The 21,690-nt window shown below is 50.0% G+C and overlaps 1 protein-coding gene across 1 annotated transcript in view; it reads left to right on the top strand.

The window, feature by feature from the left end:
* POU6F1 (POU class 6 homeobox 1) overlaps window positions 1-14,048 on the top strand; it is a 30,434-nt gene extending 16,386 nt beyond the window's left edge. The window contains exons 4-11 of the mRNA XM_025403741.1: window positions 3,490-3,611; window positions 4,512-4,737; window positions 5,264-5,517; window positions 6,154-6,282; window positions 6,908-7,111; window positions 10,732-10,873; window positions 11,439-11,607; window positions 12,608-14,048. Of these exons, the coding sequence (XP_025259526.1) occupies window positions 3,490-3,611; window positions 4,512-4,737; window positions 5,264-5,517; window positions 6,154-6,282; window positions 6,908-7,111; window positions 10,732-10,873; window positions 11,439-11,607; window positions 12,608-12,953 (1,592 nt within the window). The 3' untranslated portion in view covers window positions 12,954-14,048. The remainder of the gene's footprint in view (window positions 1-3,489; window positions 3,612-4,511; window positions 4,738-5,263; window positions 5,518-6,153; window positions 6,283-6,907; window positions 7,112-10,731; window positions 10,874-11,438; window positions 11,608-12,607) is intronic.
* Window positions 14,049-21,690: the final 7,642 nt, after the last annotated feature.

Raw genomic sequence — 21,690 nt, 5'->3', positions numbered from 1 at the left:
CACCTAAGCTGCCAGCTTAAAGTGATGGGAACTTTCTAGATGTGCAGGATTAAGAAGGGTTTCCTGTTTTTAAAACAAAACTAAGTAACAGGAAACTTTTCCAGGATGAAAACAGAATCTATTGGTTTGTGTCATTCTAAATTACTATCCAGTCTTTGTCACACATACATATTTTTATTGCTATGGCCACTGAGGGTAGACTAAGTAGTATGATACCACCACGTAATTTCATGTACCTATGTCTTTTACTGACATAGAGTCACACACCTGCTTCTGGTTTTGGCCATTGTCAAATTGTCTGGGTTTTCATTTTCATAAACAGTGCTGCTTTGAATGTTTTTGTATTGGTCCTTTAAAAAATTTTGTGTGTGACAGTCTACTAAAATTCCCTTTGAGGCCAGGTGCAGTGGCTCACGCCTATAATCCCAGCACTTTGGGAGGCCTAGACAGGCGGATCACCTGAGGTCAGGAGTTCAAAACCAGCCTGGCCAACATGGCAAAATCCTATGTCTACTAAAAAATTACAAAAATTAGCCGGGTGTGGTGGCACACGCCTGTAATCCTGACTACTTGGGAGGCTGAGGCAGGAGAATTGCTTGAACCCAGGAGGCAGAGGTTTCAGTGAGCAGAGATCGTGCCATTGAACTCTAGCCTGGGCAGTAGAGCGAGACTCCATCTCAAATGAAATGAAATGAAATGAAATAAAATTCCCTTTGAAGGGAAATTAATTATTAACATAGGAGGAAGTCATTTCATGGAAAAATATAAAATCTTGCTATCAATGAGAAGAAAAGTAATTGACTTTAAGGTATGAGATGCCTGTTAAGCCAGAAAATAAATAAGCAATGATAAAACCTATATTGGTGGCCGGGCGTGGTGGCTCATGCCTGTAATCCCAGCAGTTTGGGAAGCTGAGGCGTGCAGATTACTTGAGCTCAGGAGTTTGAGACTAGCCTGGGTAACATGGCAAAACCCCATCTCCACACACAAAAAAATACAAAAATTAGCCAGGTGTGGTGGCAGGTGCCTGTAGTTCCAGCTGCTCCTGAGGCTGACATGGGAGGATCACTTGAGCCTGGGAAGCGGAGGTTACAGTGAGGTGAGATTGCACCACTGCACTCCAGCCTGGGTGATAGAGTTGAGACCTTGTCTCAAAAACAAACAAACAAACAAACAAAAAAACTATATTGAGTGGTGCTGTGGAGAAACAGGTACATCGTTGCTGGTTCTCTGAGTTCCTTTAGTCTTTCTCTGCAGTCCAGCAGGAAGCAATAGCAGCCCTACTGTATGTAAAACCTTGGACTCCATGGTCCTACTAAATATGCCCTAATAAAATGAATATTTTGCTTCTTTAGAGGGTAAGCTTTCATCATTTATGTTTGTCACTTTCCCATTTTCTCACTTACTTGTTATGTTTTGTCACATTTTGTCCAACAAAATGTTTTTTAAATTTTCATATGTTCAGACTATCCTTATGTTTGCTGATTTTTTTCTGTTTTATTTTTTTAACTCATTTTTATTTTTTCTGTAGAGCTGGTTCTTGTTTTGTTTCCCAGGCTGGTCTGGCAACTCCTGACTTCAAGCGATGCTACCACCTCAGCCTCCCAAAGTGCTGGGATTACAGGCGTGAGCTACTGCACCCCGCCTGATTTTTTTTTTCAGTAGTTAGAAATGTGTCTTCCCACCACAGAGGAGATAAATCTGTTATTTTGTTTTCTTTTACTGTTTCATAAGGCCTTTGTTGATGTGTGCTTGTCTCTTTAATTCCTTAAACTACCTAGGTTTTGTTATTGTATGCTGTGAAAAGTATAGTCCTGAGTTGAAGTTGAAGCCTTCCCAAGTTGAAACATGGGCTAGGACTGCAGGGTTGGACAGAACCTTTGCAGTTATCTGATTCAGTGGTTCCCACTCTTGGCCATATCACAGTGGGAGCTTTGAAGGAAAAAAGAGAGGCGAGGTAACTAGCCTCCACTCTTGGACATTCTGATTCAGCAGGCCTGGATTAAAGCCTAGAAATATATGCCCAGCAGTTTTAAGAAGCCACTGATCTGGCCAGGCACGGTGGCTCATGCCTGTAATCCCAGCACTTTGGAAGGCTGAGGCAGGTGCATCACTTGAGGTCAGGAGTTTGAGACTAGCCTGGCCAACATGGTGAAACCCTGTCTCTACCAAAAATACAAGACAAAAATTGGCCAGGCGCGGTGGCTCATGCCTGTAATGCCACCTTTGGGAGGCCAAGGCGGGCGGATCACGAGGTCAGGAGATTGAGACCATCCTGGCTAACACAGTGAAAACCCATCTCTACTAAAAATACAAAAAATTAGCTGGGCGTGGTGGCGGGTGCCTGTAGTCCCAGCTACTCGGGAGGCTGAGGCAGGAGAATGGCGTGAACCCAGGAGGCGGAGCCTGCAGTGAGCCAAGATGGTGCCACTGCACTCCAGCCTGGGCGACAGAGCAAGACTCCATCTCAAAAAAAAAAAAATTTAAAAATAAGAAAAAAATTAGCTGGGCATGGTGGTATGTGCCTGTAATCTCAACTACTTGGGAGGCTGAAGCAGAAGAACCCCTTGAACACCGGAGGCAGAGGTTGCAGTGAGCAGAGGTTGCACTAGTGCACTCTAGCATGGGTGACAGAGCAAGACTCCGTCTCAAAAACATTAAAATAAAAAGAAGCCACTGATCTGGTCGAATATCCATCACTCAACTCCTAGGCTCCTTTTAACTCACCATATATTAAATAATAACCATTCTTCTCAATGTTGTATGGCTGTGAAGTTTCCTGGTGGGGATTCCCCAGTACCTGCATAGGCTAAGGTACCAAGAGGAGGCAAAAAGCTGAGGTCACGGGAAGTTCATTTAGAAGCTCATTGAAGCTGCTTACATGACTTTAGACCTCAGGGAAGGGCAGAGAAAAGCTGGCTGACCTGGAGAACCCCTGTGATCCTGTAGTGCAGCACAGACCTGTCCGATTTTCAGGGACTCTTGCTTCCAGGACTTTGCCCTTCAGGAACTCCTGCCCTTCCCCAAACCAGCAGCTGCAACCAAAAGTACCCTGGAGGTGGGTGAACAGCGATTCAGTGGCTGGATGAACCAAGGACAGCCACTCCCATCCATTCTCGCTCTGACTTCCCTGACAGGCATGTGGGATTCAGGCCACTCTGTTGATGATGTGACAGTTTTTACAGGACCAGGAAATGAGGGCTAACACTCACCTGGGTCTCTTCTTCAGCTAGATGTGAGAAGTGTTGGCTTACCTTCCAGAGCTGGCACAGGGTTCCCCAGCCTCCTATTCTCACCACCGTAGCATTCAGGAAGCTGCCTCGTGGGCCAGGGAAGACCAGTGATTGGTCTTGGGCTATGCAGCAGTGCAGCATGGGACTGAGGGTCACCGCTTCAGGCTGCAGATGGGATGTCATGTACTGCTGTGGTGACCCCTCCACTCACGTCAGGCTCACTCCTTGTCCTTTTTTCTCTCAATGCCTTGTGAAGTGAAGTCACCCCCGGGGATCCCTCCGAGCCCTGCCCCTGCCATTGCCACCTTCAGCCAAGCCCCAAGCCAGCCTCAGACATCGCAGACCCTGACGCCACTGGCTGTACAAGCTGCCCCCCAGGTAAGGGCTGCCCTCGGGAGCTGGACAGAGGGCTGGGGGCAGGAGCGAGGCATGGGACAGCCAGCATGGGGAAGCCATGGAATCTGGGAACTTCATGGGGCAGGACAGGGAAGGGGCTATGGCTTGAGGGAGGGACTCTCCTACTAGGGACCTCCAGCTTCACCCCTGCCTATATCAGGCCCATTTGGAAAAGGGGATCTGCATTTGCAGAATCTTCTTGCGCCCAGCCAGGGTTGCAGAAATAACATTAACTCTTTCATGCAGCCAGAGTTTCTGTTTATCGAATGACTAAATGAATGAATACCCTTGCCAGCCCTCCAGTGGATGCCTGGAAGAGTTAATGGATTGTTCAGAGTCCTCGTTTAGAGCCAGGGAGTGGCCCCAGCACCGTGAGAGGCTGCCTGCAGGATCCTGCAGGCACGCAGAGCTCCCTGTCCCTTTCCCTACATGCCCTGACTCCGAGGCATCCAGCCAAGGGTATGGTCCATCAGAAACTTCTCAGAGGCCTTTGTGGGGCCTTGACCACTTGGTTCCATCAGCCGCTGCTCCCTGTTCCCTGGCCACTAAGCACAGGGCCTGTCAGCAAGGGCCCGCAGAAGGCCTGGCAGGCAGCAGGCTGTGGTGGGGGAAGCCTGTGCCCCCTTCCCATCCTGTGAGCAGGGCCACCTTGCCCTGGATTTGGGCGATTTCTCTGAAGGCAGGATAGTCAGTCCAGGCACCCCCTCAGGTTTGGGCCTCCAGCTAGGGTTTGGCTCTTCCCCACCCTCATGTGGCCTTTGCCCCATCGCCCTCAGAATGCTTTGTTTGTGCTCAGCTGGGTCTCAGAGACCCAGTGTTTGCGCTGTCGATGTTGATTTTTTATTTTTTCTTTTCTTTTTGAAATCTTGTTTGCTTTTGCAGGTCTTGACTCAGGAAAACTTAGCCACAGTTCTGACAGGAGTTATGGTTCCAGCAGGGGCAGTTACTCAACCTCTTCTTATCCCCATCAGTATTGCAGGTCAAGTGGCTGGTCAGCAGGGGCTGGCCGTGTGGACAATTCCTACAGCAACCGTGGCTGCCCTCCCAGGACTGACCGCTGCTTCTCCTACGGGGGGAATTTTCAAGCCACCTTTAGCCGGTCTCCAAGGTAACGGCAACTCTTCCCAGGACTGCACCAGGCCCCCCACCACCCTCCACTACACCCCCGCACGTGTGCTTGCCATGTTGGACTCAGAACCCACGGCCCACCCAGGGCAGCCGCCCTGGATTCTGGATCTGGTGTCTTGGGCATCCGGCCGCAGAGCTGCCGCACCACCTCGGGACTGTAGGCCGTGACACCACGCTGGCCCTGCAGGCCTGTCTTACTTCAGCCGGCTGTCTGAGACTGCCCCTCTCCCCCTACGCCAGAACTCACCCCATGGCCAGCCTCCTGGGAAGGACTGCAAGAAGATTCAACATCTGGTTCTTGAACCTACACATCTGGCCCCAGGGAGGGGGGATGAGAGATGCTGGCATGTGCCAGCCCTTCAAGGATCAAGGGAATCGTGGCTGCCTGCCCCACTGTGCCCACTGACCCAACCCCCTCTCCTTCTTGTGCCAGATCCCTTGGGATTGGAGCCGCTCTGGGCAGTGGCTAGGCATTTGAGCACCTCTGTCTCTGCCTTGCTCCATAGCAGCTGCTGTGCTGAACACCGCTCTTCCGGCACCCGTACAAGCTGCCGCACCAGTACAGGCCTCCTCAACAGCCCAACCCCGGCCACCAGTCCAGCCCCAGACGCTGTTCCAGACCCAGCCGCTGCTGCAGACCACGCCTGCCATCCTCCCGCAACCCACTGCTGCCACCGCTGCTGCCCCTACCCCCAAACCAGTGGACACCCCCCCGCAGATCACCGTCCAGCCTGCAGGCTTCGCATTTAGCCCAGGAATCGTAAGCTGCTGCCCTCACCCAGGGCTGACCAGGGATGGACAGAATCATGGGCCAAGGGTGGAACTGACCCTTCCCACAGTGGAGGACGAGCCCCCCCGAACACAGCCCTTTTCCAACACATCAGCAGAGATGGGCTCCCTCTGAGGCCTTCTCCTTGCAGTTGCCAGCCCATCCATCCCAGATAAAAGCAGACAACATCTGCCAAGAGGTCTGGGCACATTCTCCAGAACCTGAACCACTGGGCCAGGCTTGGAGGGTGGGATGACGTCTGGGGATTGAAAACTTGTGAGCTGTCACTAAGGTGCAGCCAGAGCTTACAGCTCTATGCTGGTCTGTCCAGTGTAGCTCCTGGCTTGGCAGTGGGAGCTGTTAGATATGGCTAGGATCACATCAGCCTCTCAGGTGTGACCCTTCTACCCTGGCAGAAAGATTAACCAGAGTTACTTTTCCATGACTGTGGCCCCCCCTTCCCCGCTGACCCCTGCAGCCCCTAGCCCTGGAAACCATCCAGCTGGTAGACATGGGCCTGAAGCCCACCATCATATCTACCCACCCCAATGCCCTCTGTCCTCTTCCCTCTGCCCAGGGGTCTTCTCACCCCTCGGCTTCTGAGAAAGGCTCTTCCTCCACCCACAGATCAGTGCTGCTTCCCTTGGGGGACAGACCCAGATCCTGGGGTCCCTCACTACAGCTCCGGTCATTACCAGCGCCATTCCCAGCATGCCGGGGATCAGCAGTCAGATCCTCACCAATGCTCAGGGACAGGCAAGTGGCCAAAGGCAGGGCTGGAGGGTGGGGACTGCGGAGAGGCTGGCCAGGGGAAGGCGGCCAGGACTTGGGCGGTGGGTCATAGAAACTCGAACAGATGTCAAGCTGTTGTTCCTATCTCCTCGGTGGCGGCTTTCTGCCAATGCTAAAGCTGGTCAGGGGTGTACCCACCACCGTCCTGGAGGTGCTCACATTACATGGGGGTTTTCATTTATGGAGCACCCATGTTGTGGTCAGGCTTTATGATGGGTGCTTTCTCATACATCATCTCACTTTCTTTGGAGTACAAATCTATTAGGTGGAGATTTTTATTCCCATCTTACAGGACAGAAGGCTGAGGTTCAGAGCAATGAAAGCCACACAGCTAAAATGTGGCAGAACAAGGCAGGTCTCTCTGAATCCACATCTAGACCTATTCCTGCTCCACCACAGCTCTGAGGATGGAATAAAGGAAGTAGCCCTTAGAGTGTGAATCCTGCACTTTACTCATGCAGAAACTGAGGCCAGAGCAGCTTGAGGGATTTGTCCATTAGTCTCTTCCCCTGGCGGTGTGGGGATTTGGGTCTGGGGTGGAGCTGGATCCTACCCTCACACCTGGGGTCCCTGCCTTATTTCCTCCCAGGTTATTGGAACCCTTCCATGGGTAGTGAACTCAGCTAGTGTGGCGGCCCCAGCACCAGCCCAAAGCCTGCAGGTCCAGGCCGTGACCCCCCAACTGTTGTTGAACGCCCAGGGCCAGGTGATTGCGACCCTGGCCAGCAGCCCCCTGCCTCCACCTGTGGCTGTCCGGAAGCCAAGCACACCTGAGTCCCCTGCTAAGAGTGAGGTACAAGGGCTGGGGGTGATGGGGCGTGGCGCAGGCTCTGCCATCTGGCACCGGCTGCTTCCCTCCAGACTGCCAGGCAGGACAGCATCTTCCGAAACTCCTAGGAGAGCAGGGCACCTCCTAAAGTGGGGGAGGTCCCACAGTAGAAAACCCACATGTGTCCACCCAGGTTCAGCCCAGGGAAACAGCTTCACGAGACCCCCTACTCACACACACCCAAAATATGTATATGTGCCCTCAGAGGCCAGTGCTGTTCTAAGAAGGTCAGGGAGGTAGGTAATGGTCAAAGTAGACTGGGCCAGGATCGGCTTTAGGGTGAGCAATCTTCCTGAAAAGCCCTGGGAAGTCAGTTTTGTACTCGCTTCCTCTACCCCTCCATCCCTCCACCTCTCCACTCTCATTCTAGGAGTATTTTTTGAGTGCCTACTGTATTCCAAGTGCTGAAAACACAAAGATGAATAAGATGTCCTCCTAGCCTTAGGTAGCTTGGCATTGGAGACAAGTCAGTGGGACAAAACTATCACAGGGACACACAAATAAGGTGGTTTGGGGCCCCAGAGAACCAAGCTCTCGACAAACTTGGAGGTTAGGCAAGACTTCATAGATGAGGGACATTGGACTATCATAAAGGGATGAAGCCGGCGTGGTGGTGCTCACCTGTAGTCCCAGCTACTCAGGAGGTTGAGGCAGAGGATCACTTGAGGCCAAGAGTTCAAGGCTGCAGTATACAATGATCATGGCTGTGAATAGCCACTGCAGTCCAGCCTGGACAACATAGCAAGACCCCATCTCTAAAAATAAAAAGGGATGAGTTGGATGTGAGAGTGTTCTACCTTCAGAGAACTGCAGCAAATATCACATGCTAGAGCAGCAGTTCTCAAGCCTGTGCATCAGAATCCCCTGGAGGCCTTGCTGGAATGAAGATTCCTGTGTCCCACCTCAGAGTTTCTTATTCAGTAGATCTGAAGTGGAGTCCAAGAGTTTGCATTCCTAAGTTCCCAGGTGATAATAAGGCCAGTGGTTCACAAATGTAGCATGCGCCTCCAAGTTTTGTAAATAACCTCTTAGCTTTATCTGTGAATAGAGATCATAAGGGTACCAACTTCAGAAGGTTATGAATGCTGAAGGATATATTATACATAGGCAATGAACACTGGCGCACAGAAAGCACTTGAAAAACAAACAGTACTTCTTCTTGTAATTACCAGTATCAGGTAAGGTACTAGGGAACTGCTGATGCTGAAGGGCTTTAGCAAGGAAATGGCTGACCGGATGTGCTTTTTTTTTTTTTTTTTTTTTTTTGAGACCAGGGTCTTGCTCTGTTGCCCAGGCTGGAGTGTAGTGATGTGAGCTTGGCTCACTGCAACCACTGCTGCTAGACTCAATCAATCCTCCCACCTCATCCTCCCCAGTAGCTGAGACTACAGGTGTGCACCATCACACCTGGTTAATTTTTGTATTTTTTGTAGAGACGGGGTTTTGCCACATCGCCCAGGCTGGTCTTGAACTCCTGGACTCAAGTGATCAGCCCACCTCAGCCTCCCAAAGTGCTGGGATTACAGGCATGCGACACTGTGCCCAGCTGAGAGATGCATTTTTTTAAAAATCCCTGTTATAAGCTGGGCACAGTGGCTCATGCCTATAATCCCAGCACTTTGGTAGGCCGAGGCAGGTGGATCACCTGACGTCAGGAGTTCAAGACCAGCCTGGCCAACATGGTGAAACCTCGTCTCTACTAAAAATACAAAAATTAGCCAGGCATGGTGGCAGGCTCCTGTAATCCCAGCTACTTGGGAGGCCGAGGCAGGAGAATTGTTTGAACCTGGGAGGCGGAGGTTGTGATAAGCCGAGATCGTGCTACTGCACTCCAGTCTGGGTAACAGAGTGAGACTCCATCTCAAAAAAAAAAAAAACCCTGTTATTCATATGATGTCAAGAACTGGACTGTGGTGAGGCAGTTTAAACAGCTCTAGGGAGAGTCAAGGAGCTCTGAACTAAGGCAAAGGCCCTGGGGATAAAGAAGCAATGGACTTGAGACATACCACGGGTAGAATCCAGGAAACAGGACCATCCTGGAGAAATCTGTACTTCCTAGAAAGCTTTTTTTTAAAAAAAAAAACATACCAAATACTTTCATATATTTATAGTTTCTTCTGATTACAAATATGATATATGATTTTTACAAAAATTCTAATATTTTGTGTAATGTAAAAAGTAAAAATCCCTTCTAATTCCAACTTCAGAGACAACTTCTTTTGATAGCTCACTTTATATGCCTCAAGATTTTGTTTTTCTGGAAATTCACATGTATTTCTTAAAGGCATTATTCCATAAAAACTGATTTTCTTTTTTTTAAATTATTTTTTATTTTTCAAGACGGAGTCTCACTCTGTTGCCCAGGCTGAAGTGCAGTGGCATGATCTGTCGTCTTACTGCAACCTCTGCCTCCCGGGTTCAAGCGATTGTCCTGCCTCAGCCTCCCCAGTAGCTGGGATTACAGGCATGCATCACCACACCTGGCTAATTTTTGTATCTTTAGTAGAGACGGAGTTTCACTGTATTGGCCAGGCTGGTCTTTAACTCCTGACCTCAAGTGATCCACCCACCTTGGCCTCCCAAAGTGCTGGGATTACAGGTGCATGCCACCATGCCTGGCTAATTTTTGTATTTTTAGTAAGAGACAGAGTTTCACCATGTTGGCCAGGCTGGTCTTGAACTCCTGACCTCAGGTGATCCACCCACCTTAGCCTCCCAAAGTGCTGGGATTAAGGCGTGAGCCACCACGCCCGGCCAAAACTGATTTTCACCTTACATTTTTCACTTAGGGCTATGACTCAGACATCAGAGTAGGTAGGAGGTATACCTTCTCCTTTTTAATGGCTGCACAGTCTCTCATGGTAGAGAGATACCAAAAGCCACCTACCAGTTTCCCTGTTCATGCACATTTGGGGCCTGAGAGGCTGTAAAATCAGGTTGAGACTATCTTTGAGAGCAGAGATTTGGAAGCAGCTATCCCAAGGATGAGCACTTGTTGGGGCTTTGGCCAAGTGTACTGAACCTTTCTGAGCCTCTCGCCTGCCTGTGTCACAGGTGGGTGTGAAGCTCCAGGTTGGTAGGGCAGGTTGCTGTGCTTATTTAGTATAATTCAGTCACTGTTGTTGGGTCGGTGTTAATAAGCAGCCTCTAGTCTTGCTTTTTTTTTGAGATGGAGTCTCACTGTGTCACCCAGGCTGGAGTGAGTGGCACAGTCTTGGCTAATTGCAACCTCCGCCTCCCGGGTTCAAGCAATTCTCCGGCCTCAGCCTCCTCAGTAGCTGGGATTACAGGCACCCACCAACACACCCAGCTAATTTTAGTAGAGACAGGGTTTTGCCACATTGCCCATGCTGATCTCAAACTCCCAACCTCAAGTGATCCTCCCGCCTTGGCTTCCCAAAGTGTTGGGTGGCATCAGCCACCATGCCCTGCCCAGTCTTGCTTTATGATAGGGCCCAGGCGGGAATGTCCTGCATGCGTGAGGATTTCATGCGTGTTTTTGCCCTGCCCCTGGTCCACCCAGGGATTTTAAGTCCCTGAGCCTGGCAGAGGGCAGCAAAGGCTTGTTGTCTGTCCTTACACAGGTGCAGCCCATCCAGCCCACACCAACCGTGCCCCAGCCTGCTGTGGTCATCGCCAGCCCAGCTCCAGCAGCCAAGCCATCTGCCTCTGCTCCTATCCCAATTACCTGCTCAGAGACCCCCACCGTCAGCCAGTTGGTGTCCAGTAAGTGGCTCCTGGAGGAGTAGTGTGGAGAAGGGGGGAGGCATTTATTTGGGCATCCAACCTCTTCAGATGCTGCTTTCCTTGATAAACATCCTAGGGTCCAAAGGGGAAGGGCAGAGGCCCAATATGAGGGGCTGGCTTTTTCATTCCCATTCCTGTGGAGGTGGAGTTTGGGCATGATGACAGTGGAGGCTGTTGAGCTGGCTGGCTGGCTGCTTTTCAGAGAGGCCGAGCCGTGGGCTGTCTCCGCTATGGTCTCTCACCCAGAATTTGAGGAATGTGGGTAACCAGCAAGTGTGTTTGGGGCCAAGCCTAAGGCAAGTGGGGGAGGTTGAGCAGTTAGAGCTGGAAGAACTTGAAAATAGCTTCTTACCCCTGGACAGGTTAGTTTAGGCCCCTTTTCTTCAAGTCTTGCTTGTCTCGGGGACAAAGGTGATAAAGGTCTTGAAGGTGCATGAGCCTTTTCCCAGCTGTCCTCACCTCTCACTACTGCATGAGTAGTGAGAGATAAGCAGGGATGCTTCCCATGTTACACACTCATCCCTGCTCCCTCCCTCTGGCCTAGAGCCACATACTCCAAGTCTGGATGAGGATGGGATCAACTTAGAAGAGATCCGGGAGTTTGCCAAGAACTTTAAGATCCGGCGGCTCTCCCTGGGCCTTACACAGACCCAGGTGGGTCAGGCTCTGACTGCAACGGAAGGTCCAGCCTACAGCCAGTCAGCCATCTGCCGGTGAGTAAGGCTGCCCTAGACAGGATCAGGGCCTGCTCAGCTGCCTGGTGCCACCGGGCACTCATGGGGACCTGGGCACTGGCTCCTTTTCCATATGCCCCCTTGCTCCAGCTTTTTTCCAGATAAGGAAGACCGTCTTAAGGGTAGATGTGAACACCTGGGTAGTCAAAGACTGACCCTGTCCTTCTGAGGCCCTCTGAAGTTTATCTTCCAATCCTGGGCATTAATATGGGTCTTCTTTGAGGAACCGAAGACCTAATGCACCGAGGAATTCTAGTAGGAAAGGAGTACAGCTTATAAAATTAGTCACCAAAGTGGGAACTTCCATTCTATCTTGGCCCTTAACTGTAACCTACCATGCCTCATCATGCTCCCGTCTCCCTTCTTACAAGGCATGACTATAAAGTAACATAGCTGAGTTTTGTGTAAGCAGCCTACAAACTGGTTTTGGTGCCAGGAGGGATAGAGTTTCAAACAAGAATAAGCGCATGACTCAGGGATGGCCGAAAGGTTTCATCTGCCTGCCAGCTCCATAGGTCAGGCTAGAGTGACCTTTAGAGTGCCTTCAGCATCCTGTGGATAATCCTGTCGCCACATTCAGCTCAGCCAGAAAGAGCAGCCTGACTTGTCAGTGATGCTGCTATGGGAGTGTGACTGGAGGCCTCCCAAGGTGACTCCTCAAAGAACTTCATTCATTTAGGGGAACGTTCTAGAATGGTTGTTCGTAAGGCAGTTGCACTATTATTATTCCACTACTGACTGAGCCGAGGCCATGGGAATGGTCTCCCTGTTAGGACCGGGCACATCAGAGGGTCTGAGGAGTCTGGACTTGGCCAAGCTAGAGGGCTCGTGGTGGAGGCGGTGAGGGGAGCACTGGGTACATTCTCACCAGCCCCTAGAGGAACGGCCCCTTGAGGATGGAGCCTGCACCTAGGTGCAGGGTGTGCCAAAGAGACCAAGATGCTCTCACTCCCTCTTCCTGGGTATGGGTTGCCCACAGGTTCGAGAAGCTGGACATCACACCCAAGAGTGCCCAGAAGCTGAAGCCGGTGCTGGAAAAGTGGCTGAACGAAGCTGAGCTGCGGAACCAGGAAGGCCAGCAGAATCTGATGGAGTTTGTGGGAGGCGAGCCCTCCAAGAAACGCAAACGCCGCACCTCCTTCACCCCCCAGGCCATAGAGGCTCTCAATGCCTATTTTGAGAAGAACCCACTGCCCACAGGCCAGGAGATCACTGAAATTGCTAAAGAGCTCAACTATGACCGTGAGGTCGTGCGGGTCTGGTTCTGCAATCGGCGCCAGACGCTCAAGAACACCAGCAAGCTGAATGTCTTTCAGATCCCTTAGGGCTCAGCCCCTGGCCCTGTGTTCTAGCACTTTGTCCGTTTCCCTTGGCACCCGGCTGCAGCCACTGCCATGACAGCACCTGTCATTTTGCCACGTGCAGCTGTGCTCACCCCAGGTCATGAGACTCCACCGTGTGCATGTGCATCAATGTCCCTCTTCTCCCACACATCTCACAACATGGGGAGGCCAGAGGGGGTCACACACGAGAGCTCCAGGCTCTGGGCTGGTCGCTCTGAAGAAGAAGATTTGTGATGTCATTTAGAGAAGCACCTTGCCAGCATGGTTTCTGAAGGGTGAATTCTGGCGGGGAACCAGAAACTCCCTGTCTTTGGGGCAGGGCTGTAGCAGCTCCTAAGGACCACTGGCCATTAGCACTTGCTTTTGATGGCGTTCTCTTTCCACCTTCTCTTCTCCTTTGCTCCTCTGTGTTAGTGTGGCAGGTATGACAACTCATCCAGTGGAACCACAGCCTCACACTGCCCTTCCGCCCCCACACTTTGCCTGCAGGCGCACCGAAAGGACCCAGGAGATAAAATTCAAAAAAGTGTGATGTGCTGCTCAGAAGGTCAGACTCAAATGTCTGCCCTGACCTCCAGGTCAGAAGGTTCTCAAACCCCTGGGGCTGGAACATGGGATCTCCTCTCCCACCTCTTCCTGGTTCCTTTGTGGGGAAAATTGCACTAAAACAGAACCTTTTCTTAATCCACGTTGGAAGGAAGAAACAGTGAACTCTACCTGTCGTGGAGTTGTCCTGGGTCTGCAGAAGATTGGGAATTTAGAAAATAGGGCCGTTCTTTCAGATTTTAATCTAATCTCTGTCAGTGGCCATCCCTCCCACAAAAAAATGTGGGTTAAGAAAACGTGCAGACTGGAAAATCCCATTGCCCAAACAAACGGGCAACTCTGGAGAAAAATAAGGAAAGAAATGCTGACTTTCTCTTTCTTTCTCTTGTCCTCACACCCATTCCCAACCCAATACTGGGGCTTTCTTAAAAGGAGCAAATTAAACAATAAACCAGACAGCAAGGCCCTGGGGGAAAGGACAACATCCTGAAATAAATGATGGAGCCCGGGAAGGTCTCTTGTGGAAGCTGACTTAACTCTAATTTTCTTTGTAACTTTAAGCCTTGGATACCGGAGGAGAAATCTCATTTTGTCGAGTCTCAGACCATGTCTATGTGTAAGCAATCCCCCCAGTGTCCTCCGAGCCAAGAACACCCCCAGATCAGGTTGGGTTTTGCCTCTAAACAGGGTAGCTATGGTACCTTGGGGGTTAGCTCTCATCCAAGCTATTAAGTGAGTTTCCAGCCTCACTGTGGCTGGAAAGCCCCTAAAATTCAGTAAGTAACTCCAGGAAGTCAGGAGAGAACAGAGATTTGCCTAGATGACCACAGGCTTGTGGTGTAGACAGTCCCTAAAGGGCCTCAAGTCACGGGGGTCAACCACCCCTCTCTTCAGTACTCGTATCCTTACAGAGGCTGGTCTCCAACAGCTGCCTCCATTGGACCTCCCATGATCCACCCTGAGGGAGTGACCATCAGGTGGAGACACATCACCACCTCTGTCAGTCACTGGTGCAGAGCCACCTCCTAGCCTAGCTGCTTCTGGTATGCTGTTTCCTTTCCCACTTCCTGTTGGTCCCTCCCAGGCCCTGCAATGCCAGCGTGGCCACCCTCTTGGTAGCCTGGCCAGTGAGAGGAGGACAGTTGTGTGCTGAATTAGCACACGCATGTGCAGCATGCGTGCGTGCGCACACACACACACACGCACACACACACGCCCTGCTGCATTTGGACAAACCATGCCTGCCAGATTGTAGCAGAGGTGAGGAAGCAGGTGGGCAGCTTGCCTGACCCAGCTTCCCAGAAGAGCGTGTCTCCAACAGAGAGGCTCCACACTATAGTTCAGGGTTATTGACCTGCCTCAGTAAGATGACAGACTCATTTGGGAGGGGTGTTGCAAACAACCAGAGCTTGTAAAGGATTCAGTGACTTACACTTAGTAAATTAGGCCAGGTACGGTGGCTCACGCCTGTAATTCCAACACTTTGGGAGGCTGAGGTGGGCAGATCATTTGAGGTCAGGAGTTTGAGACCAGCCTGACCAACATGGTGAAACCCTGTCTCTACTAAAAATACAAAAATTAGGCCGGGCGCGGTGGCTCAAGCCTGTAATCCCAGCACTTTGGGAGGCCGAGACGGGCGGATCACGAGGTCAGGAGATCGAGACCATCCTGGCTAACACGGTGAAACCCCGTCTCTACTAAAAGATACAAAAAAACTAGCCGGGCGAGGTGGCGGGCGCCTGTAGTCCCAGCTACTCGGGAGGCTGAGGCAGGAGAATGGCGTGAACCCGGGAGGCGGAGCTTGCAGTGAGCTGAGATCCGGCCACTGCACTCCAGCCTGGGTGACAGAGCAAGACTCCGTCTCAAAAAAAAATAAAATAAAATAAAAAAAATACAAAAATTAGTCAGGTGTAGTGGCACACACCTGTAATCCCAGCTACTTGGGAGGCTGAAGCAGGAGAATTGCTTGAACCTGGGAGGTTGCAATGAGCTGAGATCACGTTGCTTCACTCCAGCCTGGGTGACAGAGCAAGACTCTGTCTCAAACAAAAAAACCTATAGCGATGCAGGTTTTCATGCTCAGACGCTTGCATTCAGGTATGCTTTCTTTTTTGAGAGAGACAAATGGGTCACAGCTGGCACCCTGGGAATAGCACATAATCCAGGGTGTGTCTGTGGTGGTGGACGTGCAGGAGGGCACCATCTGTCCTGTGTCATGATGGGAAAACAATCATGAACCACTGGTCTAAATTAGGCCTGGCCATGCTTTCTCAGCCCCTCCCTCATTTAAATCTGTCTTCCCAAGGCTGAGCTAGAACTAAACCATTTCTCCTCTGCTGGTCATTCGGAGGAACAATACCAGGGGTGAGAGGTTTGCAGGCTGAATTCCCCAGGCATGGGGATGCAGGGTGTCCCTGAAGTGTGCCCAAAGCAGAGCTCGCTGGCCTATGATCTCTGCCCTTGCTCCCGCAGTGTAAGACCCCCAGGAAGCAACTGGGGCCTGAACCTCTCACCTAGGAGGTGGGTTTATTTTATTTCTTGTTAGCATCAGGCTCTGAAAGGAGACGGTGTACATTTCGTTTTGAAAACATCTTCTGGACTGAAGCCAGAGTTTAGTGTCGTCTTTACTATGGAAAGAGAGGAGAATGGACAGAAATGGTTTAACGGTGTGGGGTTTTGTTTGTTTTGTTTTAAATGGAAGAAAGACCAAAACTTTCCTGGTGAATCAGCTAGGGCCTTTGACCCTGCACTAACCATTGCATTTTATCCAGGTAAAGTCCAGGGAAAGAACTCAGCCAAATGGACTAAGGAACACACGAGTTTGGAATTCGAGACCCTGACATTTTTGTGTTCTTGGAAATCCAGTTACCTTCCCATGCCCAGATTTCCTTCCTGCCTCATGGACCAGGCTCTAACACTGAGGTCCTCACTGTTCCCAACACAGGCAAAGCTTCCTGAGGGCTGGAGCGGGGAACGGGAGAGGAGAATGGGGAAGAAGCATTTGATGTAGTTGTGTGGAATAAACAGTATTTTTTTCTTTTGTACTGGTCTGTTTGTTTCCTGTTCACTCCTCGGGATAGAGAGATTAGTGAACCAGTGTTAGAGGACAGGGAAATGACAGCCTTTGCTGTCAGCTTGCAGCCTGGAAAATCCCATTGCCAGAAAGCAGGGGTCGGTACTCCGGATTCCCACTTCAGAAGTCCCTGCTCGGATCCTCCTGCCACCACGACCCTCCCTATAGGGCACAGGGCCTCCTTTTAGACCACACTTCTTATACCTAGGGCCCCAGAATTCTCTGCCAAGCCCACTTCCTGGACCCCTCCTCTCTGGGTTCCGGGAGCTGTGCCGTTGGTGTGCATACTTGTAGGTCTAAGAGGTGGCTGCCTTAGTCTGCTCTGGTTGCTACAACAAAGTACCTTAGACCAGTGGCTTACAGACAAGAGAAATTTATTGCTCACACTTTTGGAGACTGGAAAGTCCAAGATCAAGGTCAAGATCAAGGTCGATGTCTGATGAGAGCCCTCTTCCTCATAGACAGGTGTCTTTTCACTGTACCCTCACAAGGTGGAAGGGCAAGAAAGCTCCCTTGGCCTCTTTTATGAGGGAGCTAATCCCTCTATTCTTACTTGACTTATTGCACCCCAAAAGGCCCCAGCCCCACCAAAAGGCTGACCCTAATATAGTTAGCCCTCCATATCCCTGGGGTCTGCGTCCTCAGATACAACCTCAGATGGAAAATACCATATTCCAAAACAACAACAAGCTGGGCACGGTGGCTCATGCCTGTAATCCCAGCATTCTGGGAGGCCAAGGTGGGCAGACTGCCTGAGCTCAGGAGTTCGCAACCAGCTTGGGCAACAGGGTGAAACCCTGTCTCTACTAAAAATACAAAAATTAATCAGGTGTGGTGGTACATGCCTGTAATCCCAGCTATTTGGGAGGCTGGAAGCACAAGAATTGCTTGAACCCAGGAGATGGAGGTTGCAGTGAGCCAAGATCATACCACTGCACTCCAGCCTGGGTAACAGAGCAAGACTCTGCCTCCAAACAAACAACCCAACCCCCCCAATACAACAATAAAAAACAATACAAACAAAAAATGTCAATACAGCATAACAACTATTTACATAGCGTTTACATTATATTAGTAGGTATTATAAGTAACCTAGAGATAATCTTATGCAAGAGGATGTACACAGAAGGTTATGTGCAAATACTACACTGTTTTTGGTGGGTTTTGTTTTGTTTTTTGAGACCGAAAACAAAAAACAAAGGCCCAGGCTGGAGTGCAGTGGTGCGATCACAGCTCACTCGATTTCCCTGGCTCAAGTGATCCTCCCACCTCAGCCTCCTGAATGGCTGGGACTACAGGCATGTGCCACCACACCTGGCTAATTTTTTTATTTTTATTTTTAGAGATGGGGTCTCACTATGTTGCCCAGGCTGGCTGAAGTATACCATTTTATATGAGAGACTTGAGCACCTGTGGATTTCAGTATCCTCAGGCATCCTGAAACCAATCCCCGACAGATATGGAAGGACAACTATACTATCACATTGGGGATTAAGTTTCAATATAGGAATTTTTGGGAAACACAAACATTCAGCCCAGCCGTGGCCAAAGGGCAGCTGTTTGCCAGACAGTAGGGTGACAGAGCTTGGATGTGTAGACTAGGGTGTCTACACATGTACGTAGGGCTCTTTGCAGTGCAAGATGGGGAGAGGGAAGAGAAGGCAGCCAATGGGCTGAGGGCCAGAACTGGGGCACATTCTAGCATGGGACTTCCAGGAGTTCTAAATCCAAACCTGGTCTCCCAAGTCACTATAAAGGTATACTGATCAGGATAGGAAGCCAGAACATTAATAGTTAGTTTGACTTATACTTTATAAAAAGGTGACTATATGGTAAGCAAGACTTTATATTATTCCCCAGGACTGTCACCTGAGCTTAGAACTGAGAGCACACCTGTCGTTAGAGTCTCTCTTGGCTTGTCTACCTCCTAGGAGCAGGGTTCATGACATCTCCGTCTCAATTCCCTCTCCCCTGACACTTAGCTGGTATTGATGAGGTCTGGGCTACCTAATCTAAACTGGTGAGAGCAGCCGGGCGCGGTGGCTCACGCCTGTAAGCCCAGCACTTTGGGAGGCCAAGGCGGGCAGTTCACCTGAGGTCAGGAGTTTGAGACCAGCCTGGCCAACATGGTGAAACCCCATCTCTACTAAAAATACAAAAATTGACCAGGCGTGGGGGCACATGCCTGTAATCCCAGCTACTTGGGTAGCTGAGGCATGAGAAGCGATTGAGCCTGAGAGGCAGAGGCTATAGCGAGCCGAGATTGAGCCACTGCACTCCAGCCTGGATGACAGAGTAAGACTGTCTCAAAAACAAATAAATAAAAATAAAAACAAATAAGTAAAAATAAAATAAACTGGTGAGAACAAGCAAGACATCACCTTTGATTCTACCAAACCAACATTCCTGAGCCGGGCACTGTGCTGGATTCTGGACCATGCCCCACCTCTCCACCCCTACCCAGGGAGATAATGAATGTCTAAGCCTCTGATGCAAAGCTTAGGGATCAGAGGAGCTTTATGGTACTCTGAAATAACAGGGCAAAAATTCAGACAGAAGCCAGCACTTACCTTTGCATAGATCTTACATAGATATTACATATATCTTATGTAGATATTAGCTATTCACACTGGGCTGTGACTCCTCATTACACAGGCTAGGGGCATAGAGTAGGTGCTTGATAAGTGGCAGATGATTGACTGAATGCATTTCATACACTCTCCTCCATGGAAATAATGACAGCTGATTCCCTGATTTCAGGTTCCTGGGAGAAAGCAGGACTATGAGATTCAGCTTAGCTATGCTGGGTTTGGTGTGTGAAATGTGAGAGTGAATAGAATCCGGGCAGCAGCTGGCTGTGACCTGAGAGAGACAGCTCCCAGCAGCTCCCACCAGGAAAGTCAATTGGAGCTGATAGCTCTGGCTCAGACCAGTTGAGGGTGGCTCTTGGCCGTTGGCCCAGGAAGGCTTTAGAGGATGAAGGGACTGCAGTCTTTATTCCTAGGCCTGGGAAGTCTATTGTGTTGTGGATGACTCTGACAAGGGAACTGATGTTTTATGGATATGGGCTGGTTTCTGGACTAGAGAAAAGAGGAGAAGAGCCTGAGGTGAAATGGTGGGGCTGTGAAAACTTCTGATTTCCTTTCCTTTCAACTGCAGGGTCCTTCAGAGAAGCCACACTAGGCCTCACAGGTTGGTGGCAGGAAGAGGTGAAGAGTTAAAGCCAGATGGTCAGTCCCCAAAAAAGCCTGCCTGGGAAATGGTTTCCTCCTGTACCTGGAAGAAAATGTTCACTGATTAACCGGGGAACCCAATGACATTGACTGACTTGAGTACTTGAGTGAAAAGGGAAGGCTAGGGGATAAATGGGTACCGACCCAAGGAATGCAAACCCTCAAGCCTCTGAGAGAACTGATTTGTCTTAAGAGATAGGCAAGACAGCTGCTAGGGTGCCCTCCTTGCCAATAACAATAATAGCTAACCTTTACTGATCACTAGTCAAAGTGCAGGGTTCATGACATCTCCCTCTCAGGTCCCTCTCCCCTGACACTCAGCTGGTATTGATGAGGTCTGGGCTACCTAATCTAAACTGGTGAGAGCAGTTTAGACTTGTAAGCACTTCACATGCACCATCTCAGTTAATTCTCACAATAATTCTATAAAGTAAGAAATATTATATCCACTTTGCAGACAGGGAATTGAGGTACATGGAGCATGAGGAATATACTCAGGGCTGCTTTGTGAACAGCAAAACTAGGATTTGAACCCAGGTAGGCTGTCTGTAAAGCTTTTGTGCTTAACTTTACCTCATACAGGCTCTGAGAGGTGGGTGGGACCTTGAGGTTGCTGTGTGTTTGTGTGTTCTGATTTTTTTTTTTTTTTTTTTGAGACAGAGTCTCACACTGTCACTCAGGCTGGAGTGCAGTGGTGCAATCTCGGCTCACTACAACCTCTGCCTCCCAGGTTTGAATGATTCTCCTGCCTCAACCTCCCAAGTAGCTGGGATTACAGGTGCCTGCAACCACACCCAGCTAATTTTTTGTATTTTTAGTAGAGATGGGGTTTCGCTATGTTGGCCAGGCTGGTCTCAAATTCCTGACCTCGAGATCTGTCTGCCTGGGCCTCCCAAAGTGCTGGCAATACAGGCATGAACCACTGCACCCAGACTGAGCTTTTAGGTAGAGTTTCCACATGTTTCCACCTACCAGGGTAGACCCTGCTATGTCCCATCTTGATGGTATCCAGTTTTAGGATCCAATCTTGAGAAATGAACCCTCCATGATGAGCCTTAACTTCAACAATCCAGAACACTGAATTTGGGGCTCTGTGCCACAGGTACTCTGATTTATTGTGTGTCATAGAAGCCAGATTTTTATTGCGGGATGAATTTATGGGTACAAAAATTTGATCTTTTGATAGGTGTTGCTGGATTTCTTTCTTCTCCTTTGAAAAGGAGTTTGGCTCTTGTTGCCCAGGCTGGAGTGCAATGGCAGTCTTGGCTCATTGCAACCTCCACCTCCCAGGTTCAAGAGATTCCCCTCTCTCAGCCTCCCAAGTAGCTGGGATTACAGATGCATGCCACCAGGCCCAGCTAATTTTTGTAGTTTTAGTAGAGATGTGGTTTCACCATGTTGACCTGGCTGGTCTCGAACTCTTGACCTCAGGTGATCCACCTGCCTCTGCCTCCCAAAGTGCTGGGATTACAGGCGTGAAACACCTTGCCCAGCCCAGTGTTGCTGGATTTCTTTTTTTTTTTTTTTTTTTTTTTTTTTTTGAGACGGAGTCTGGCTCTGTCGCCCAGGCTGGAGTGCAGTGGCCGGATCTCAGCTCACTGCAAGCTCCGCCTCCCAGGTTCCCGCCATTCTCCTGCCTCAGCCTCCCGAGTAGCTGGGACTACAGGCGCCCGCCACCGCGCCCGGCTAGTTTTTTGTATTTTTAAGTAGAGACGGGGTTTCACCGTGTTAGCCAGAATGGTCTCGATCTCCTGACCTCGTGATCCGCCCGTCTCGGCCTCCCAAAGTGCTGGGATTACAGGCTTGAGCCACCGCGCCCGGCTGGATTTCTTTTTTTTTTTTTTTTTTTTTTTTTTTTTTTTTTTTT

Source organism: Theropithecus gelada, chromosome 11 (genome assembly GCF_003255815.1).
Source record: "Theropithecus gelada isolate Dixy chromosome 11, Tgel_1.0, whole genome shotgun sequence".
Classification (NCBI taxonomy): Eukaryota; Metazoa; Chordata; class Mammalia; order Primates; family Cercopithecidae; genus Theropithecus; species Theropithecus gelada.
The sequence above is the reverse complement of the archived record's forward strand: the minus strand, read 5'-3'. Positions and strand labels throughout refer to the sequence as shown.